This window comes from Paroedura picta, chromosome 10, assembly GCF_049243985.1.
Source record: "Paroedura picta isolate Pp20150507F chromosome 10, Ppicta_v3.0, whole genome shotgun sequence".
Lineage (NCBI taxonomy): Eukaryota > Metazoa > Chordata > Lepidosauria > Squamata > Gekkonidae > Paroedura > Paroedura picta.
Window position 1 is genome coordinate 73876771 of NC_135378.1, and position 22478 is coordinate 73899248.

At 43.3% G+C, this 22478-nt stretch overlaps 1 protein-coding gene across 18 annotated transcripts in view; it reads right to left on the minus strand.

The window, feature by feature from the left end:
• Window positions 1-19326, minus strand: part of PDLIM5 (PDZ and LIM domain 5) — a 132222-nt gene extending 112896 nt beyond the window's left edge. For 12 of the 18 annotated variants that reach the window (XM_077300857.1, XM_077300862.1, XM_077300856.1 and 9 more), the window contains exons 1-2: window positions 19125-19326; window positions 13533-13668 (exon numbers count right to left, since the gene is read on the minus strand). In XM_077300857.1, the coding sequence (XP_077156972.1) occupies window positions 13533-13628 (96 nt within the window). In that variant the 5' untranslated portion in view covers window positions 13629-13668; window positions 19125-19326. Of the gene's footprint in view, window positions 1-2119; window positions 2159-13532; window positions 13669-19124 lie in introns of those variants that run through there. The other 6 variants (XM_077300854.1, XM_077300853.1, XM_077300859.1 and 3 more) reach the window with 4 other exon arrangements.
• Window positions 19327-22478: the final 3152 nt, after the last annotated feature.

The window sequence follows — 22478 nt, forward strand, 5'->3', positions numbered from 1 at the left end:
AGGAAACATTGCATGGAAATAAAATGAACACTGCACTGTAGCAACCACCTGCACTCCATTTGAAGTAATTTTCACCCAGACACAATTTTTAAAATGTTGCTTTTCTGGAAGCAGAAGAAATAGTCGTGCCCTTTAAGTGAGTTTGAAATAATTATTTCTTAGCAGCATCAGTTCTTACTACTGTGCCTGATGAACAAGCTGGCCATAGTGCAGTGCTAAGAAAAACCAGAGATAAACAGTAGCACATTCAGATTCCACATACTACTGATTGCATTCCTAGGCGGACTCTGAATCTAGATTCCACAGCAGTTTACATCAGGGTCACACACGGACGCTCCTGGAACTGGGGACAAAGTGTTCCGCGGTAGCCTAGCACGCATACCTAGCATTAACTTGGGAAGTTAAAGCAACACCTATTTACCAACGTCCTTTGTGCATTTCTACTTCTGATGGCACCCTATCAAGGGACTGTACAGAAAAAGGAGGGATTTTCTCTTCTCTGCATGATGAAAAACCTCCAGCTGTATACTGAGAGATGTACTTATATTAAGTCACCTCTTATTAAGACAAACTATGATCATTTCCTGTAGTCTTAAAAATATGTACAATTAAAACAAATGCTTAAACTCTTTCAAATAGACATGGGAAGATACTTAAAGTGACTGGTGGATTGGTATTGCGCTTGCAATATGCAAACCACTCCTATTATGTACAACACAGAGTTAATAACAGTATTAAAGAATTTGACACTTTTCAAACAGACACAAAAGTTATAGGCCCCTATGCTAAGTTGTTATTACAGCATATGAAAACCCTCACACAAAGAAGTTTCTAAATGGACTGAAACCTTAAATACCTTAATTTGCAAAATTAATAAATAACACCTTTCCATGCATGCAAAGAAACAGATCTCGTGAACACATTATGTTGTCCTAAACTGACCAGTGATTTGTTAAGGTTGACATGATATACTCAGACAGGCAGTGGTATTCCAAGTTCTCAGGCTCAGATCTTCTACATCAGGGGTAGTCAACCTGTGGTCCTCCAGATGTCCATGGACTACAATTCTCATGAGGCCCTGCCAGCAAATGCTGGCAAGGGCTCATGGGAATTGTCGTCCATGAACATCTGGAGGACCACAGGTTGACTACCCCTGTTCTATATAACCAGCTACCTGATCCTGTTAACTGAAGGTGTCAGGGATTGAAAGTGGGCCCTCTATACACATATCACTGAGGCACAGTCCCTCCCCATGAAGGTTTTGCACCTGTTTTGCATCCAAGCAGGAGCAAACTTTTAGGAACATCTACATGATGTACCATCCTGTACCACTCACTTTCCATTTCTTCACCTGTTTTACTGCAATCTACACCTGGTTTGACATGTTGGAAAACAGTCAACGTGTTTTAGTACACCACACAGACAGGAAGCTGACTGTTTTGCATGTCCACAGTGCGGTCCTTGCTCACTTCCCCACAATAAAGATCTTTTCCCCAAAGCAAAGCAAATTATTCTTACAAGGAGGGGTGAAAGAAGCAATAAATTATACCTTCTGTCATTTGCTGAAGCACTTTATGTCAATAACCAAAATGGAAAAATAATCTTGGTTTACAACTGCAGAGAGGAAGAGTTCATGGGAACTGCCTGGAGTAACTTAGCATATGGACGGATCACGGCAATAAAACTATGTCTCTTTTTTTCCTTGCTGCCACAGCATATAATAATGACATAATAAAACTATGTGAAGCGTATTATTTTGGCAGAAGGCACAAAGGTACAGCAGAGGAACGAAGTGCTGAAAAATGCAGAGAAAGTTTAAACTTCTATCAAAAAATATCACAGCCTTGCATCCACACAGAGGCTAATATCCAGTACTAGTAACCTGAACAAATTTCATAGGCTTCTGCACAGATACTGCACATATTATATTCTTATTGAAGTCAGCTACAGTGTTCCTTTTTCAACTGGTATTTAGGTTAAAATACCCAAAGACATAATAAAAGCCACACATGACCCAGCATGTGGAGAAGAAATAATCTCCATGATGAAATATACAGTTTGTATACACAGATGAAATATACATTTTATATATATACAGCCCTCTCAAATTGTTACTTACACCATTTGGCGCAGAAGAATGCATTTGATTTCGGAAGACCAAAAAGCAATCAAAGTTAGGAAAGAAAACGAACACATTCCCTGTACAGGATCCTAAAGCTTCTCTTTCTTTCTTTAGTTCATGCAACACAGAGAGTATTAAGCAACAAACTGCTGTTCTGTGACCACCAGAGGCAAAGGTTACCCTGAAGCCATATCTAAAGCAGGGGAATGCGGCTGAAATGGCCATGAAATGGAGCAGAGTTCTGCTTCTCTAATGGGAAATAAGATATACAAGGACATAAAAGAGGACACTCAAATACCCATTTTTTATATATCTATTGTTCTCCCGTTGCTTCTTCCCATGCTGTAGCCATGGGAAAATGAAAGCAGTTACCAGATGGAAGCTTAACCCTGTTTGTTTTTCTGACAAGGTCAAATTCTATCACGATAACTTATTTTTCATGTGGTTTTCTGTGTGTCTGCTCCTTCAGAAAGCAAATTCTCTTCAGGTAGATTGTGGGAAGCCAACTTTATCAGATCGACACCCTGCCATTATCATGAACTCAAAATTAAAGTACCATTTCCTTCTCTTTTCTTGGGAAGATAAGCAGACTCATTTTAAAGTTCAAATTAAGAATACGTAAACACATTTTGAAATACCTCTTTTCATCAAATAGATTATTTAGAGCTGCCATTTTGAAAATGCGAACTTAATATGAATTGGGTTGGGAGGGGGTTAGTCTCTCTGCACTCTAAACACAAAATCCATTTAAAGCAACTCACAGTGAAAGCCTCCATTCCTTAAATCCCACTTAGCAAACTAACCCTGTTTAACTTTTGATCTGTACTGCGCAGAACAAAGGCTAATTGGTGAGGCCACACCTAGAGTACTGTGTGTAGTTCTGGAGGCCTCACTTTGAAAAGGATGTGAACAAAATTGAGAGGGTGCAGAGGACAGAGACGAGGATGATCCAGGGCCTGTGGACCAAGCCCTATAAGGAAAGAGAGACTTGAGAATGTTCGGGATGGAGAAGAGGAAATTGAGAGGGGACATGATTGCTCTCTGTAAGTATCTCAAAGGTTGTCACTTGGAAGAAGACAGGGAGCAGTTTCTGAGGTAACTGGGATAGGACTCACAGTGATGGATTTAAACTAACTGTAGAACAGTACTGGCTAGATATCAGAGGGGGGGAAGGAAGTCTGGGGTTGCTATGCAGAGGCAGGTAATGCAAACCACCCTCTGTTTGTCTCTTGTCTTGAAAACCCTACAGCAGGGGTAGTCAACCTGTGGTCCTCTAGATGTTCATGGACTACAATTCCCATGAGCCCCTGCCAGCAAATGCTGGCAGGGGCTCATGGGAATTTTAGTTTATGAACATCTGGAGGACCACAGGTTGACTACCCCTGCCCTACAGGGTCGCCAAAGTCAGCTACATCTTGACGGCACTTTCCACCACCAAGTGCCATATTTTAAGCATAGAGTCTGTTAATGTGTCTGCTTTCCACTCAGAGCTTTCTTGGCAATACCTGACTGGAATCACTGCAAACCCAAAAAAATCCCTCCACTTCTGACTATGTCATTAAACTTGGTTTTATATCTTTGAATGTCAACATTGTAACTCATAGTCTTTACAGGGGCAAGATATGATACCAGTTACTTGAAGAGACTGCATTCAGCAGCTGAGCTTTCTCTTGTCCCAACTTTACAAGTGTATCAACAAAAGTTAATAGCACTCTTTTTTTAAACTAGCTCACCACCGACTTCCTGGCACACCGGTGGTCTTGGAGAAAAAACAATCCATTTTCCAGCTTACAGATCACTTCTGTGCCTTGCTTTCAGAAGGTTACCCAGGGAAGTGGATACGATCATTCCCTCCCGAAGTCTGTTCCTGATGGGCAGTTATTTAATTCTACATGGAGTCATGGAGCTGACCTAGGTCTTCCCTGAGTACTTACAGCAGCAGCAGTTTCTTCAGGTCAGGTATCAGTACAGAGTTCATGACACCCAATCTCAGAGCCATCAGCATTTTACTCAAAAGTTCAAAGTGAGAGAGGCAATGCCCTTTAGGGGAAATTGGGCCAGCCTTAAAGGCCAGAGGTATTGAAAGGCCTTATTTAAAAAATCTACACTTTGGAAGTATAGGGTTTAAAATCCTTTTAAAAATAGTTTTGTTCACAGAATATATAAAATATAAAATTATATCTTATTATAACATGCTGATTTTACTGTACATTTAGACATGCACATACAATACTGACGAAAAACATATTCTTGTTTACCTACAGTAGTCTCTGCCATTTGTTTGCACTCCCGTTGACCGCTGATGTTGTGCCTAAAATTGCCCACCTCCAGGTAGGCCCTGGAAATCTCCCAGAATTACATCCCTAGATGACAGCAATCAGTTACCTGGAAAAAGTGAGAGCTTTGGAGGGAAACCCTATAGCACTGTATCCTCACTGAGCACTCTTTCCTTCCAAAACTCCACCCTCTCCAGGGAGATACTAAACCAGAATCAGCAGCCCTAGTGGTTATCACAACGCAAACATGCAATTAAGGCATATATTACAAAGCAATTTCTCCCTTGGCACGTTATGGCTTAGGACATAGCCGCCGAGCAAGAAGAAGACAACAACAAGGAAGAATTATTTTTTACACCCTGCTTTTCTCTATCCTATGGAATTTCAAGGCACCTTACAATCACCTTCCTTTTCTCTCCCCAAAACCAGGCACCTTGTCAAGTAGGTGGAGCTGAAAGGGTTCTGAGATCTGTCACTGGGCCAAGGTCACCCAGCAGGCTTCACAGGAAGGAGTGGGAGATCAGATCCAGTTCTCCAGAAAATAGTTTGCACTTTTAATCACTACACCATACAGAAGGATTTTAAAGGATTTATTTCCAGAAAACTCAACTCCATTCCAAAAAGGAAATGCCCAATCTTCTTCAAAATACATTTCTTCCAGAGATGCTTCATTCTCCCACCAAAAAAAATGCAAACTATTACATTTTTCTCCCTTCAAGCTCAGCTGAGTGACAGTTTTACAAAATACCAAAAAAGGAAATGTGCCTTTTGGTTATTTACCAGTCTGCCATTTAACAGGAATTTAGAAGTCCATACCACAAAAGAGGAAAAAATATTTCAAGTCCTCTAAGCAGCCCCATTCTTTGACAGGGCTGGAAACAACCGCCACATACTCACTAAGGTATCATAACACCGTATTATCATCTTCAAACTTTTAATCTCCAATAATAGATATTGTGATCACAAACTATAATGTATACTGCATTAAACTGAAAGAGAAACAAAGCCATAAGCCACAAAGGACCTGTCACACCTATCCTGGTACCCATCAAGTATTTTGTAAAAAGGGGTGGAGCCAGATGGGGCTTTAGCCCAACAAGGCTTCTGATCGGCTATACAGATTCTTAAAATAACATTTCTTTGGCAGAAGCTACCGACACAGCACAAGGATCTTCACTATGTGGCTGGCTCCCCTTCCCATGGCAGTCACTTTGTGCAAGCCGTTTTATGGCCGTGCTCACCATACCATGTCAGGATTTAAAATGTGCCTGCAGGAACCTAAGCTGTTCTCTCTCATACACTGATTAATATTAATGGTCATGTTCTAGAGGTAGTACCTAAAAGTCTATAAATCTTCCCCATCTCTGCTTTCCAAATGCAGCCCCTGAGCTCCCATAAAGCATCTCCCCGGCAGTATGGGGCGATCCTCCGGAACAATGCTGAGTTTAAACTAGTGGCTAGCAGTTAGGAGAATCTGGTAAAAGTGGCAAAAGAATAAATGGAAATGTCTGAGAGAGTAGAGCTGGGATCTGACCCTGTATCAACTTAGCTGCCATGGCTTCTTAGCGATCTCCCAGTCTTACCAGTTTGAAACACAACATAGACTGTACCTACCACAGATTACTAACAGCCCATGGATTTTTGTGTACATTGTGGAAGAGCTGCCAAACACATGACAGAAAATGGGAAAGGCCAATTCCCTCATCTATAACTTACAGAGAACAAAGAAGCTATGTAAGCCAAGAAAACATATGTTTAAGAGATATTTGGTTTGCATGTAGGGTGTTTGCTTTAGCACTTAGCCATAACATGCATGGAGCGTTATGTAATAAGAGTCATGGACACTTGCAGAGCTAAATCCACATTCATGGTTGATCTAGAAAATGAGAAACAGGGCAGGCACAAAATGTGTATGAGATGTTATATCTCTCATGACAGTGAAGCTTAACACTGCGGGTCAGACTTTACAGAGATCCTGAAACAGAGACTGCAATAAACAGCAAATTAAATATGTATTGCTTAACTTTGAGGAGGAAGAGTTCCAAAGACAGTTTGCTAAATTCTGCTTCTTTATTACACAAAGAAAAATACTTCCAGCTGGGGCATGATGTCACTATGGTCTCCAGAACTTTTTAGTGAATTAGGGTGTTAATGTTATAAAAATAATATTCAACAAACTTAAAGTGAGAGGGGTCATGTTATGACCATGTGGGCTCAGCTCAGTCTCCTGGATCTGAGAATCAATTTATTTACTTTCCATGGTCCACCACACACAATACTTACGTGGCTGGGCACAGGTATCTCGAATACAGGTAGAAGAAAACTGGTTTGGTTGGAAAGGGGAATTGTTTTGGGTAATGCAAATGACAGTGGTGACCTGGATAGTCCACGCTACCCCAATCCCATTATACCTTGGAAGATTAGCAAGGTCCACTCTAGCTAGTAGTTGAAGACCTTCAAGGAATACCACGGTTGTCTCACAGAGGCAGGCAATGGCAAGCCATTTCTGAATGTCTCTTGCCTTGAAAACCCAATGGAGTCCCCATGAATAAACTGTGACTTAACAGCCAAAGGAAAGTCATGGCAGCAGTAGCTGGGCTTATGAGTCTCAGAACACAAAGGAGAACAGAAACCCCCAAATACACACTTCATCAGCATGGGTGTGACCCACTCACAATGAGCAGTCAACTGTAGGCTCAATATAGCATCCTTAGATAGTGATAGAAGTTAAATTTGTGCCTAGAATAAAAATTCCCAAGGCATCAGTGAAGCCAATATGCAGCAAATTTCACACACACAATCTGCAGACTCCAACAAAAACTAATTTAGACCCTACAGCCTGAACCCATTTGGGGCCTTACGGATGACAAGTCTGCTACATTCCTAAAGTTCAGAAGCCAACTATGAATACAATTTTATTTGGTCAAGGAAATACCAATTTTCCCACTATTTTAAGCAAACAAAAGATAACTTTCTGTCAAGCTTTTTCCTTATATGGACAGTAGGATAACTCTGAAGCTTGTTCTTTCAAGAAGGTGGAGGGGGGAATAAAGCTCCATATATCTGCTGGCACTCTACCAAGAAAAACAAACAAACCTTTCAGCACTACATCTCTTCTCACAATGCATTTAAAGATAACCATCAGCAAAGGAATAATGAGAAAAGTAATTTCACCAAAAATAGCAGGGGGGGGGGGGAGAATGGCGGGGACATTGACATGAGCAGTCAAGCCCTCTGGGCTCAAAATGAGAAAGAAAAACAAGGCTCATTCTTCTCTGTTTACATTAACTGGAATATACTCTCATAGAGACCTTGCGTAGAAGGCTTATTCAGGATATTTCACAACTAGCCATCTGGTGGAGGGCTGTTTTGTTTTTTTAAAGAACACAAATCTGTCCCTTTGAAATAGATAAATGGAAGCGTGTCACACAAGTGGTCGAAAACAAACGATTAGGATCTCATACTAAATTTTGTACCTCTGCATTTGTTAAAAAATACATGGCAGGGAGATGCATTGAAGTCATTGTTCCTGCCCTGGAGACAGATGGAAGTTATGAACAGGAACGGATCTGGTACCGCCTCCCCTGTAATTTAAACAGCACAGCAAAAATTGCACAAGTATATTTTCCAGCGGGGGGCCATGGTACAAATTGCTACAAGGAACGCAAGGCAAAATGAAGCTTAAAAACCAGCCATTATCTACAAATTGTCTTCTGACTCCTCCCCAGCCCAACTGGCTTTGGAAACAAAAGAGGAAGAAGTATGCTTCATTTAATGACTCCCACTCAAAGCTGATTTCCTAACTTCTGTCTAGCACAGCCCTGTTCAAACCGTTGACCGTGGAGAAGCCCCTGAAATACTTTTCAGGCTTCAAGGAGCCCCAGAAGTGTGACCAAGTTCATTAAGGCAGGATAAACAGCCTTTCTCAACATTTTACTGTTGAGAAACCTCTGAAAAATGCTTCAAGAAACCCCAGAAGTGGCAGGATGGTGCAGGATATGGTTGAGAAGCATAGCTGTGTACATGCCCTCCCAGGGCCCTTCCCTTGCCCACCCACTCCAGGCCCATCATTGGACATTTGGGGGGGGGGGGAGTTGATGATTCCGAGGATAGCAAAAGTCAGAAACAAGGAAATACTGCAGCATCTAAAGTCTCATATATCACCTGAAGCTAAAATCATGAAACTCTGTCTCACTTACTTTGGTTATATCATGCGATCCAATTCAGTGGAGAAAACAATTAGGCTAGGACTGGTCAGTGGTAAAAGGAAACCAGGCTGACAAAAAACACAGTGGTTAGATTTGATCAAGATGGACACTGGCCAGAGCATTATACAACTAAAAGAAGCGGTGCGAGATTGAAAAACGTGGTGATTTGTGACCCACAGGATCACCAAGAGTCAGACATGACTGAACGGCTGGCATCATCGTCAACATCATTTCTAAACAGTGACTGCTGGGGTGGGGGGAGGAAGCCCTATATAACATTCAAACAATTCAGGGCTTCTACTTGGATAGAGTGAATATTTCACATTTTAGAGGCCAACTGTCCAAGCCAGAAAGATGTAGTGGTTAGAAGACTGCAGCAGGCCTCCCTAGACCCAAACCTCATGTATGTCTTGAAACTAACTGGGTGGCCCCTATCCCCCACAATGTATTCTCACACCCATCATGAAATGTCCTCAATAAGTAAACAAGAACTATAACACAATTCCAGACTCATACCAGATGGGTTTAGTCTAGATAGCTAGATCTCCGTCTCCCTCCACGTCTCAGTGTGTGCATTTAAGTTCTCATAGCCAGTACCACTAATCCAAATGGTAAGACATGCGAAAACACCAAAGTCTCAACTGATGTTCACAGAAACCGACCAAGTGTCAGGGGCAGAGGAGAGAAATCCACAGCTTTCTAGTATCATCTTTAAAAGGTAAAGGTATCCCCTGTGCAAGCACCGGGTCATGTCTGACCCTTGGGGTGATGCCCTCTAGAGTTTTCATGGCAGACTCAATACGGGGTGGTTTGCCAGTGCCTTCCCCAGTCATTACCGTTTACCCCCCAGCAGCAAGCTGGGTACTCATTTGACCGACCTCGGAAGGATGGAAGGCCGAGTCAACCTTTCTTCTTCTTCTGGGATTGAAATCCCAGCCTCATGGGCAGACAGCATCAGTCAGCATTTCTGCTGCCTTACCACCCTGCGCCACAAGAGGCTCCTGGTAGTATCATCTTAGATGCCCCTTTATACTTGGGCCACAAAAATACCACAAAAGTATCTGTGGTATCTGGCAAGGGGAGCTTTGATTCTGGACAGCTCCTCCCCTGAAAATCTTGTTGGCCTGCGTACTACTCAGTTTGAACCCTAACACATATGCTCAGTATAGAACAGGGGTAGTCAAACTACGGCACTCCAGATGTCCATGGACTACAATTCCCATGAGCCCCTGCCAGCAAATGCTGGCAGGGGCTCATGGGAATTGTAGTCCATGGACATCTGGAGGGCCGCAGTTTGACTACCCCTGGTATAGAATATAAGCAGATATGCCAGCCCTGACCTCTTATTCTCTATGTTCCTTACCTCTTGATTTCTTCAGGTCAATAACTTGCTCCATTCCTATCTCTTTCACCCCATTGCTTTATCACATGAGTATCTCAGACCCACCACAATCCAGCCTCTTTATGCACCCAGAATTAAGTTTGGCGGGGAGGGGGGGAGCAAAGAACTCACTAAGACAACCACAAGAAAAGAACTTGCACATATTTTCATAAAGTTACATAACATGCAATTAGCATAGATCAAAGTCTGTTTGCTGCTTTACTCTCTTCAAAAGCAACACTCTACTCATTTGAGCATATTTCACCAAGCACAAAATTTTTTCTTTCTGCTGCCATCCATCCTGCTAAAGCAGTACACATGAATTTTTTTAAAAAGCCCACTTTTAAAGTTTTCTATTCAGCATGTCCTTGTATAAATGCTCTTGCCAAAAATAAACCCATTAGAAACTAATTTTCTATTTGGTAACTGTTTCAAAATTGCTGTTCGAAAGAGTTTAAAACATACATAGCACCATGATGCCAGCTCCCAATACAAAGGCCTATAAAAATAACTCAGAGCCTAGAATGAATTGTATGCATGACTGCCCCAAACCCAAGAAGGTCAAAACAGACAAGAGGACCTTTAGAAAGGGCACGAAAACAGCTCTGCTCCTTTGTTTGCATATTTCTTTATCAGGGTTTAAGTAGCTAGCATGTCTTATGCTGGAGAGAGAAGACTGTGTTGTTGAACACACTGTTCTGATGTACCAGCAACACAACATCCCCCCTTTCTATTATCAGAGAATGATGCACATACCAGAATGAAGTACACTAATTGAAGACTAAAACCATGCCATACAAAGCAAAAATAATACATGGTACATTCCGTCTAAGCAGGGGAGACAATGACAAGCAGACGTCCAGGCTTGAGTTAATTTAATTTGTAAACAACATTAAAACCAGTCTTAAATAAGACTATAACCCACTTCCAGCATACCCCATAATGGTATTAAGGAGAGGTACCATGGCTACTGCAGATGACTGGCACCCGAAAGGTCCCACGTTCAACCCCTGCCCTCTGTCTTCAAATCTTTCTGGTTACAAGCCTTTTTCTGCCCAAGACCAGTCAGACAGTAACGTGCTAGATAGGCCAGTATATTCACAGGAGAAAAGTACATCATATGCATTTCAGAGAGGTTTTGCACAAGAAAGATTCCCAATGATTGGGTCTTAAAACTAGGCTTTTCAAAGGAAGGTACATAAGCCACGATACTATAGGAAAGCAATAATATTAAAATGCTAAGGGAATCTTTTTCAGGAGAAGATTCAGTTGGTACAGAAAGGATGGTGGAAATTCTGAACAATCCCGGCCTTGGGCTACTAAGAACAATAATTTTCCCCCAGACAATTTTAAAAAACTTTTAAAGTATTTCAAACAAGGCATATGAGTTGGCACAAAGGACTAAAACATAAAATATTAAACAGATTTTCTTGTCCCTGTGAATTATTTTGAGAAAATAAAAACTCAGACCAAGCAAAATGAAACCGATATCCTAAAGATATTTGGAACAAGGCAGGGCAGGACAGGACAGGACAGATTTACGTTTACTGCAAAACAGATATGCAGCTTTCCTTCCCTAGCTGTTCAGTGCCATCATGCATACTTCTCAGTTTATATTTTTTTTAAAAAAGATGAAAGTTTCTTTAAAGATGCTACCAACAAGAAGACAGTAACATTCTTCTAACTACTCCAAAGCAACAACTGACAGAAGATATATTAAGATCTAAAAGAAAAGCTGACTGATCTAGCATTAGTCACTGTGCCTTAAGTGGCTTTCAGAAGCAGATTGATGCTTTTACCACTGTTCCTTTACCACTGTCAACTGACCCACTGTTTTCTCTTTTTAAACTGTTCTTTGTTGCCTTTTCTCCCCATTTCCTTTGTTTGTGCTGCCCTCACATCCTACAGTGTCAGGAAGCATCTTTATGCTGTCTGACACCACCAGGCCTTCTTAATCTAGCCCTTCTGTAAACCACACGCTTCACACACAAAAAAAGAAATGTACTGAAACAGGAAATTATTCTCTAGGCCCAAGGCCACCCGGCTGTCTTCCCCTAAGGCACATCCGTTCTGCCTTATCCCAGGTAATGCAGTAATCCCTAGTCAGGAATAAATTTTCCCAGAGGGCTAGCATGAAAAGGGGCACAGCCATAGCTGGAGAACAGACATTGCCACACCTTTTGAGAGGCGGATTCCTCCCAGAAACTGGCAGGTGCTGATTGACACATTGGCATGGTTCAGACATGAAATGCAACTATGGTGTTTGCATACCACTTTCCTTCACAGCTTTGGAGACAGTTGAATTCATCATGTCCATCTTGGTGCAACTTGTAACTGATTGAGGTTGTTTTATTTATGGGTTTGTTTGTTTGTTTGCCATTATACCCCAACCCCTGAAAACTTTGGTTTCCCATGCAAACCAGGATCGAACCGTAAATCTGACCGCTTGCCCAGCAGCTGAAGACGTTGAGACCACCTTTAAACTGCCTTTGTATATTCCGTTTGCTAAAGGATTTTTTTCCTGTCATTTTTAGACAGACCCATTTTAGTAACTGGCTGCTAACTGCCCTTACGTGGTATGTTGTTTAAAATGTCCACAGCACTTCCTACAATGTTGCTTTTTCCCTGCATAATCTTCCATATACTTTTGGAGGGGAACGTTTGAAGTTGAGCGCTATAGCATTAAACCGCTGGTGCTGCCACAGCACTGAAGAGCTATATCGGTTTAGCACTGAAGCGTTCAACTTAGAACATAAAAAAAAAAGACTGTGGAAGATCATGAGGCACACAAGGGTGGGGGGAAACAGCATAGTAGGAAGCGCCATGGCCATTTTAAACAGCATAACATTGCAATTCAGAAGTGCAATGAAGGGGAGAAAAACAGAAGAAAGCAGTTTCCCTCAACCACACTTTGCTAACCCAACACAAACAGATTCAAATGTGTAGCCACGTTGGTCTGAATTAGCACAATAAAATCAGAGTCCAGTTTAAGACCAACAAGGATTTATTCAAGCTTTCGAGTGCTTGCACTGGACTCTGATTTTATTGTGCCAACACAAACAGGTTTGTGTGAACTGGTAAATAAATTCCACAAGCAGCCAATTAGTAAATTGGGTCTGTCTGAAATGACAGGGGGGGAAACCCATTAGCAACCAGTTACTAAAATGGACTTCAAAGGTCAGTATGTCTGAACCATGCTAAGGTTTATTACAGTCTGCTGTATTCCATCACACTTTGGCTCAGATTCTCACCGGCAGAAAACATCTTTCCGAACTATACAACTAGCTACTCTAATTTTTTGAAATGTTTACAACTTGAACGTTTTGCTGTCTTAAAAACTGAAGCTTTAAAAAACCTCAACAAATCAAAATGAAAACTCTGCTTCTTCTCTTATAAACAAGCTGAGTATCCAGATTGCTTATGACAGAATACATGTCTCTGTATTCAACGAGTGAATCATGTTACAGAGGTTTTCTCTCTCTGGCTTCAGGTTAACATTCATACACCATACTTTCACATAAGGACTGAAAGGCAAACATGCTTACCCGAGAGATTGTCAGGGGCATATTGAAGTCTTTGCCCCCTTGAAGTCTGAAACCCCAAGGGGCTGGACCCACCAAAGAGACACTGTAGTTGTTCATGATGTTTGATGATCAGGGTCTAATTCCAGATAGTGAATGTCTGTAAAAGAGGTTCAAGGATTAAAATATACCGAAAGAATAAATACTTAAGGAACATTCACAAACGCCATAACCTCTTGGCTTTTAAAAAGATATTTAAACCACATTTTTCTTCTAATGGGGACCCAAAGCACCTTGCATTGTTCTATCTTCCTTCATTTTGTTTTCACAACTACCTCCCCATGAGATAGGTTAGGACAGGGGTAGTCAAACTGCGGCCCTCCAGATGTCCATGGACTACAATTCCCAGGAGCCCCCTGCCAGCAAACGCTGGCAGGGGGTTCCTGGGAATTGTAGTCCATGGACATCTGGAGGGCTGCAGTTTGACTACCCCTGGGTTAGGATGAGAAGGAGTGACTGAGTCAAAATCAGCCAGTGAGCTTCCACAGTCATGCAGGAATTCAAACCTGGGTTGCCAGATCCTAATTCGACACTGGCTGTCCATGTCACAGTGGTAAAGATTTAGCCCATGTTCAGATGTTAAACTTATATCCCTCAAGTTACTTTAGAGAAACTGCTTCGCCCTTCTAGATGGGCCAAAATTTTCTGGTCTGGAAAAAAAACCTAGCTGGGTTGGCAGCTTTCCAGTTCTGCTGGTCTTCCCCGTAGACCAGCCTTTTAAAACATTTTGACCATGAAGGAGCCCCTGAAATATTTTTTTCAGACTTCTAGGAGCCCTGGAACCAGACCAGAAGTGATGTCAGCTGGCCATACCTCCCCACCATGTCCAAGGAGGACTGAGATCAGGAGAAAAAGGAAGTAGTTTGAGGCAGGAGTAGGTACCTCAGCTCCACCCCCTTTCCCAGGTGTGGGAATCATGTGAGAACACCACCCCCAGGGTCAATAGAAATAGCCAGTTGCCTGCTTTCATGGCATACTGGTTATGGCCAAGTTAAGGCAGGATACTGGGGAAAGGCGAGGGGAGTCCCAGGGAGCCCTGGTTGGGAATCCCTGCCCTAGACAGATGGCGTTTGTACCATCACTGCTATTTGCTTGATTGGGCTGATCCTTCGAATTGTGCCTCTGTGTGAAGGTCAGTTATTTGCCTACCACGCATGCTTTGCTAATCCCTTGTTCAGATTACTATAAGGCCCAGGGGGAACGTTTTTTGAACTCTTGTCCAGAAGCTGTCCTTATTATATAATTGATGGTTATTGAGGACATTTTAAGGCAGTGACAGAAAGGCCATATAGGAGGTTAATTAACTTCTGGCACAAATCAAGAGTAATGGATTTGACCTTCAAAACCATGACAGTTCTGGAATCAGAGTACCTAGAGTAACACTTCTTTCCTATCAAATGTCTTGTTCACTGGGGATCAGAAGCAGCCACCAATAGTTGGGGAGAGAGGTTTACCATCTCTATAGCTCTCCTAAAGGCAGAATTCTTGTAAATGTTTTGGTTGGTTTCAATCAGAAGGTACTACATGGAATACTGCTGGTTGCAACTTTTTAAAATATCTTTCTAGCCCAATGTGAAGCAAGAAGATGACTTCCTTCCTCAAAGTCATGCATCATTGTGGGTTTTTATTGGGGATATTACTGTTTTAGATTACTATAATTTCATCTTGATTGTAAACCGCCGCAAACCAGACTGACAGCAAATAAATCTCAAAACAAACAAACAAACAAAGTGTCACAATTGATATCTGGCTACCAACATCTATGGACCCTTTTTATCTGCTAGGGGGATGTCAGTAGGGCCTTCTTGATGCCCCAAGCCTGTGACGGGTCCTAAATCTTGCTAATTTCTGTTTTCAGACTGTCTATATGCATTTTTTATGCTCGATAGTCAGTATGATTTAAATGATGGTTTGTAATGACACATGGAAGCAAACATAAGTGGCCATAAGTAGCCTGGAAAAGTAGTCATAAGTATATGGGACTAGCAACAGTTAAAAAAAGACATTTGTCTTCCCATGGACGAGTTATTATATAGGAGCAAACCAATATTTGTTGGCAGATCAGTGTCAACAGGGAGCTTCAGCGATCCTGGCTCCCTAACTAATTTACCTTTATGGTAATTGTTCTGAACACATCTTGCTGGTTGCATTCATACTTTATATTTTTAGGTGGGTCATGAAACTGCTTACATGCACTCATAAAAAACAGTTTCAGAGGGTAGCCATGTTTGTCTGCAGGAGAAGAACTTGATTTGAGTGCAGTAGTACTTTATAGACACATATATAAGATTTGGGGGGGTATAAGCCCTCAAGAAATAAGATAGTGGCATTTTCTGATCTAATAAATTTTCTGATCATTGCCTTGAAAACTTGGATGGAAACTGTTAAGCCAAGTGCACATACTTTGTCAATGATATAACTATAGACTGCTCTGCTATCCTAGACTCAAGCTATACCACCTATGAAGGAAATATTCAAACTTGCATATACAACTACACTCATTATGTGTGTGTATGTGTGTGTGTGCAAGCATGTATCTCATGTAAATTTAATCATTGTCTTCCTTCTCAGTTAAAATATAATTAAATGTCTGTGGTTCCTTGAAATATAAACACTGATGATTTACAATTATATTACTTACATTATATTAATTTAAAACTGTTTTAAATCTGTTTTTAAAATGTGTTACGCCCAGAACATTCGAGGAAGGGCAGACTAGAAGTCCAAAAATAAATAAAAATAAATATTACTAGCTTCATATCAGGATATTCACTTATGACACCACTGAAACCCCATCCTATTACATAATTGCTAAAGAAATCCATGCCTAGGAATTCTTGAGGTGGGAGAATAAAGAAAGACCAGTTGAGTGCTCTAGATTTAATAATACCTGTCCTGTGTGTATTCTAGAGCAAGAAGAGTTTCCCTAAACAGAGGTTAACTTTTTTCGTTAATGCAATCCAAGATTTCTTCTTGGAATATTTACCTAAGACACACAAAACGGCAATTTATTAGTCACTAAAGTTATGTAATGCAAGTCAACCCTTTGTAAATGATGTTTCTGCATGAAATCTGAAATGTACTTTAAGAAGCAAAATATATTTTCCATTTTTAATACTTTGGTGGGGGAAAGGAGGCTGGTTAGTGTCAAAGATTACTGTTTCAGTGTCACCTTAGATAAGATATTGTAATATTGCCTAAGTAGAAACTGGCTTCTATTTTTATATATTTGGAAAGAGTGAGAGGCTACGCAAACTGTAAAATGAAACCAAAGCATGCTATGGAAAGATCCTGAAGTTAGTTAATATTTAAGGTGGAACCAAGCAAAACGAGCTTGCATTTAAATTTCTGGTGGCTAAAAACATACCAAACATTTGCAACAAAGCTACAATATCACAACAAGCATTAATGGCTTGGCATGTTCCACAAAGTCAAAATGAAGTTCTGTTTCCTAATAATACAGCATTTAAAGCACTGGTCTCAAGTTCTATCATAGTAAGGCTTTCTGAAATGGAGGGGAGAACTCAGTGGTCTCAAAGCTTAAGATTTCCATATGAAAATTCTGCTCCCTCCCCCTTCACCCCACACACTCAATCCTTTAGCATTGCAGTGTCTGTCGAAGTGAACTCCCATGAGGAATAAATCTTGCGAAGGTGGGAAACTGCTTCTGGAAGGACTTCCATGTCAGTGGCAGCCACATGGCCAAACCAGAAAGACAGCAGGGATGACACACCAGTCTCCATGAACGATTGCTTGGACTAATGGAGAGCATTCCAGATTGAGTCAAAGAGTACAAGGACTTTTATGTTGCCATCTTTATGAATTTGGAATCTCCCCAGACCCACCATCACATCTTGTGGGTCTTAACGTCTTGTGGGTCTCCCATCTCTCCTCTCCAGGTGTCTCCCCTCCTCCCACACCCTGTTTCTTCATGGCTGGACATTTGATCCCAGCCAATACCCAATCTCCAGGCCAGACAGAAGATGGCTGGGCAGGAAAGGTGGATGTAAGGGAGTTGGCTTGAGAGTTTTAATTGTAGGGTGCTTTAAAATTTGGCTATGAATGTTTTAACTATTTTGTAAACCACCCCTAGCCCGCTTGCAGAGAGGGGTGGTCTTTTAAATAACAACAATAACAATAATAGTAAGTGGAAACTGTTATGGTGGAATAACGAATTCATGGAGAATTTTTTTAAAGAGCAGTTAGAAATCCAGCATACTTTCTGGTACACACTTTAGACAAAATGTGACACACAGCCCTCATTATGGCTCTTCCTGCTATTTACACATTCTAGAATGGTAAACCAAAAATTTGCACACACAATATTGGATGCCTGAAGGCTCTTGTCTACTTGAAAAAATCCATGCAGGTTTCTCACTTCCCTGCTAAAAAGGCTCTGATGTATACCCTTACCCTATAATCAACCTGAAAGGCGGAACTTAAAGAAACGTAATAACTTGGTCACACAGCTACACAATGCTTTGGGGGGGGGGGGGATTAAGCTGCTTTGCTGCACATTTCAGCAGAAAGCTCAGGTGCACCCAGGGAAGTTGCAGAGTCAGCCCAGATGAAGATCTCCTGAAATACAGTTAGATAAGGAAGCCTGCAGCAACGGGAAGCCAGCGCAACTCGGACCTGGGTTCTGTATGTTCCTGCAAGTTAATTAGGGGGTGGGAAAGGCTTCCCCAAAAGGCAAGCTATGCTCGAGTAAGCAGATTTCCTCGCCTTCCTTACTTCCACTTTTTTTTTGTCTCTACCTAGTTAACAAAAGGCCCAGCAAGGAGGAGGAAGCAGAGCTGCCAAGCTACCCCACAGCCGTCACCCTGCCCCGCCTAGGTGCTTGGCACTTGTCCAGTTTGGAACTTCACCATCTAGCCAACCTGCGGCCCTCCAGATGTCCATGGACTACCATTCCCATGAGCCCCTGCCAGCGAACGCTGGCAGGGGCTCATGGGAATTGTAGTCCATGGACATCTGGAGGGCCGCAGTTTGACTACCCCTGCCGTGCTCTTTGCGACCACCCGTTGGCACCAGCGGCAACCCTGCTACCTGCCCGCCCTAAGAGGAAACCTGTGCACAAAAAAGGGAACGTCCCCTCCCAACTGGCTACCTTGCAGCTCCTTTCTTAATAGTCCTCAAAGGGGGGCGACACCCCGAGGTCGGGCACAATGTCACCAGTCGGATTAAGGGACCCCGAACACCGCGCAGAGAAAGCGCAGAAGTTAAGGGCAGAGGCGAGCCTGTTTGCGAGGACTCCCCCTGCAAGGCGGACCGCTGCTTTAGGGGCCAATTCCTCCCCCCCCCCCCCCCTTAGAGCCAGGCAGCCCACTCTCCTGCGCGAGCCCCCGGCCTTGGCGCTTCCCGCGCTCAGACGGAACCCGCCGGGCTCGCCTGTCTCCCGCCCGCGCTGGCACCTTGGGCACCGCTCGGCCGGCGCCCCCGGGGACGAGAGGAGCATGCGCCCTGTCCGCCAGGTGCTGCCCGGCGCGGCTCCAGGTGTTGCCCCCCCCCTCCCCCGCCTCGGAGCGCCTGAGCGCGCAGCCCCGAGAGGCTCACCTCCGAAGCGGCTGGGCTGGCCGAGAGACGCGCCGTTCCGAGCGCACAGCAGCACCGAGGACGCGCAGGCGCTCCCGCTCGCTGGCTGGCTCTGGCTGGCTGCTGGCTGGCGCGCGTGTGAGAGAGAGAAAGCAACCTCCCAGGCGAAGGTCTCGCTCCGCTGGCGCCGCTTTGCACTTCCGCCCCCTTTGCGCTTCGCTCCTCCCCCCTCGCGACGAGGAAGCGCTCTCCGGCGGGGGGGTGGGGGAGGCGGCCGGGCGCGCCCAGCGTGGGACCCCGAGAGGGAAGGAGACCCTCGCGCTGGGCGCTCCCGAGGCTCCCCTGGCTGGATGAGAAAGGCCAGAGGGGAATAGGCTCGCTTCGGGCTTCTTAAAAACTAATTTTATTCCTAAAAACTAAATTTATCGGCCGATTGGGGAACGTTCCAAAAGTTGGATCCAGAAGCAGAAATTGGAGTCCCATGGCACCTTTCAAACCAATGGTGACGTTTTCTTCAAGGTGTGAGGGTTTTCTTGTGCTTGCACACTTCCTCTTGTCCCGTTGTCTGAGGAAGTGTGCCTGCACACCAAAGCTCTCTGGCAACTTGAAGAAAACTTTGTTGGTCTGAAAGGTGCCATGGGACTCAAATATTATTCCAAAAAGTTCTTTCAGAGCCCAGTGCGGTTTGCAGCTTTCTTGAAATATTGTCAAACGGCACCACTGCCCCCCCCCCCCACACACACTTTTAAAAACGAAATATTCCCTCAGATGCGGAGTTTTCTTGACAACTGGACAGCTTTGCAACAATTTAGTTAGAATACAGGAGGAGGACCTGGGAGATCCCGGTTCAAATCCCCTCCCCTGTCATACACGCTTGCTGGGTGACATGGGTCAGTAATGTAAATAAAAACATTAAAAATTTTCAAGAGCAAGAACTTGTACCTTAACTTCTTGAAAGTTTGGGCCACAGTAAATATGGCAGTCTTTAAAGCTAGGGCAAACTAAAAAAAAAAAGAAACATTGAGCATAAAATGGCATGCCCACACACATATATAATTTCCGCAGTTTCCTGTTATGTTTGTGGTTCTGATAAGGATCCTGCAGAGGACCAAGCTTGAGATCTGAAGTCGGATTGAAGGGAGTGTGATATTGACCAATGTGCAGCCTGGATCCCAGTGGTGGGATCTGTCCAGTTTAAATCAATCAATGGTAATCTAGCCAATGGCATGCTTGGCCAGGAGATCTATTGTTCCTGAACTGTATATCTGTTTGGGGGTGGCGGGGGGTTCAGTGCAGTCTTGGTACTTCTTGTCTCGTGTTCCGACACCATGGAAGTGCTGCAACAAATCCAGTATCTGTGAGTCTTTGACCGACAAGATCCACCATGAATCTAACCCGTGCACACCCCCTTAGCCACAGCCACCAAGAACTGCTCTTTGGACAAGGAAAGCATAGTTTAATTTTTCCCTCGTGCACTATTTTTATGGGTCAAAAAGCTTGAAGCAAAAGTTGGTGATAGAAAGTGCCATATGGATAAATGCCTCCCCTTACTTTAGTTTGGTTACCGACTGCCTTTCAACAAAAAAGTGCTCAAGGCATTTGACAACTCAAGAAGAAGCAATGAAAAGCCAGTAAAGATAAAGGTATCCCCTGTGCAAGCACCGAGTCATATCTGACCCTTGGGGTGACGCCCTCCAGCGTTTTCATGGCAGGCTCAAAACGGGGTGGTTTGCCAGTGCCTTCCCCAGTCATTAGCATTTACCCCCCAGCAAGCAAGCTGGGTACTCATTTTACTGACCTCAGAAGGATGGAAGGCTGAGTCAACCTTGAGCCGGCTGCTGGAATTGAACTCATAACCTCATGGGCAGACAGCTTCAGACAGCATGTTGCTGCCTTACCACTCTGCGCCACAAGAGGCTCTTAAAAAGCCACTATAACATAATAAAAATAAGAAATCAATAGAACTTTCCCAACAGTGCAACTCCCTCTGTTACACCATTTCTTCTGGGTCTCATTCAATAAGCCCCTTAACACCATAGCTTAGAACAGCCTTTCCCAACCTTTGATCTGTGGAGGCACACCTGTAAATTTTTTCAGGCTTCCAGGTATACCGGAAGTGCTGTCAGCTGGCCATACCTTACCACCATGCCCCCAGAAGAGACATCACCCATCTATAAATAGCTTTCACTGTAAAGACTAGCCCCCTGTTCTTCCACTTGCAGCCAGCTGGATGACCTTGGACTACTCACAGCACTGATAGAGCTGTTCTCACAGAGCAGTCCCACCAGAGCTCCCTCAGTCCCACCTACCTATTGCAGAGAGAGGAAAGGAAGGCGATTGTAAGCCGCTTTGAGACTCCTTAAGGTAGTGAAAAGCAGTGTATATAAACCAACTCTTCTTTTTGGAGTCGCAGAAGGACCCTTTCCCTGCTACCCAGGGTCCAAAGCTTGCGGAAGGTCCTTCTGCCACCCAGGTTAAAACCAAAAATACCTGAAGACACTCCCAACCCATCCGTCACAACCCCAAGGAAGGACTCACCTTGCTTGGCTCCAGCTGTCACCAACGACACAGGTCAATGAAGTGGTAGGAGCCTTGGCCAACAAAGTTTTTAATAGCCGCCACCCCCCCCTTCCCACTTCCTCTGGGTCCATCACTGGCCACTTTGGGAGGGGGGGGGGATACCCAACCTGTCTATATAAGAGAGGTTTAAAAAACAAATTAAAATAATAATACTTTTAAAATCCCAACACGCTGTGGCATACTTCAGGTGCACCAATGGCACACCAGTGTGCCCCAGCACACTGGTTGGGTATCCCTGGCTTTCGCTTCTCCAGGTTTGCAAGGTTTTACATTTAAAGTAGAGTTGGAAAAAAGGGTCAGTATAAAGAAGGCTGTCAAGTGTAAAAAATTTAAAGCCATCTCTTCTAAGTGGATGTGTTACTCAACACTGCCATGTGATAGTTTTGGGAAAATCCATGTTTTGATATTACTAGTGACGATCCATGAAGGCTGAGCGATGGATTTGTTTTGCAAGGCTCAAAATCTTGGCCTGCCTAGACATTTGATCTCAGCGGGGCCCTACATGTGAAAAGAAAGTGCACCAATCCATCATCCTTTCTCTAAAACTTAAGCCAAGTGCCTTTGTTTCCCCTCCATTGCCTTGACAACAGGGAGCGGAGTGTATACATAGGCATTATTCTAAAGGGCAGGTGCTCATCAGCCAGTGAAGGAGGGACGGTTTTGGAGGACAGATTCCTGAACACCCTGCACAAATGTATATGCCACGAAGACCCTTGTCAATCAATATCTAGATGGAGTTGATCCAAAACTATTTTATCTCTGGTCATAGATGAATAATGGCATGGTGTGTGAGTG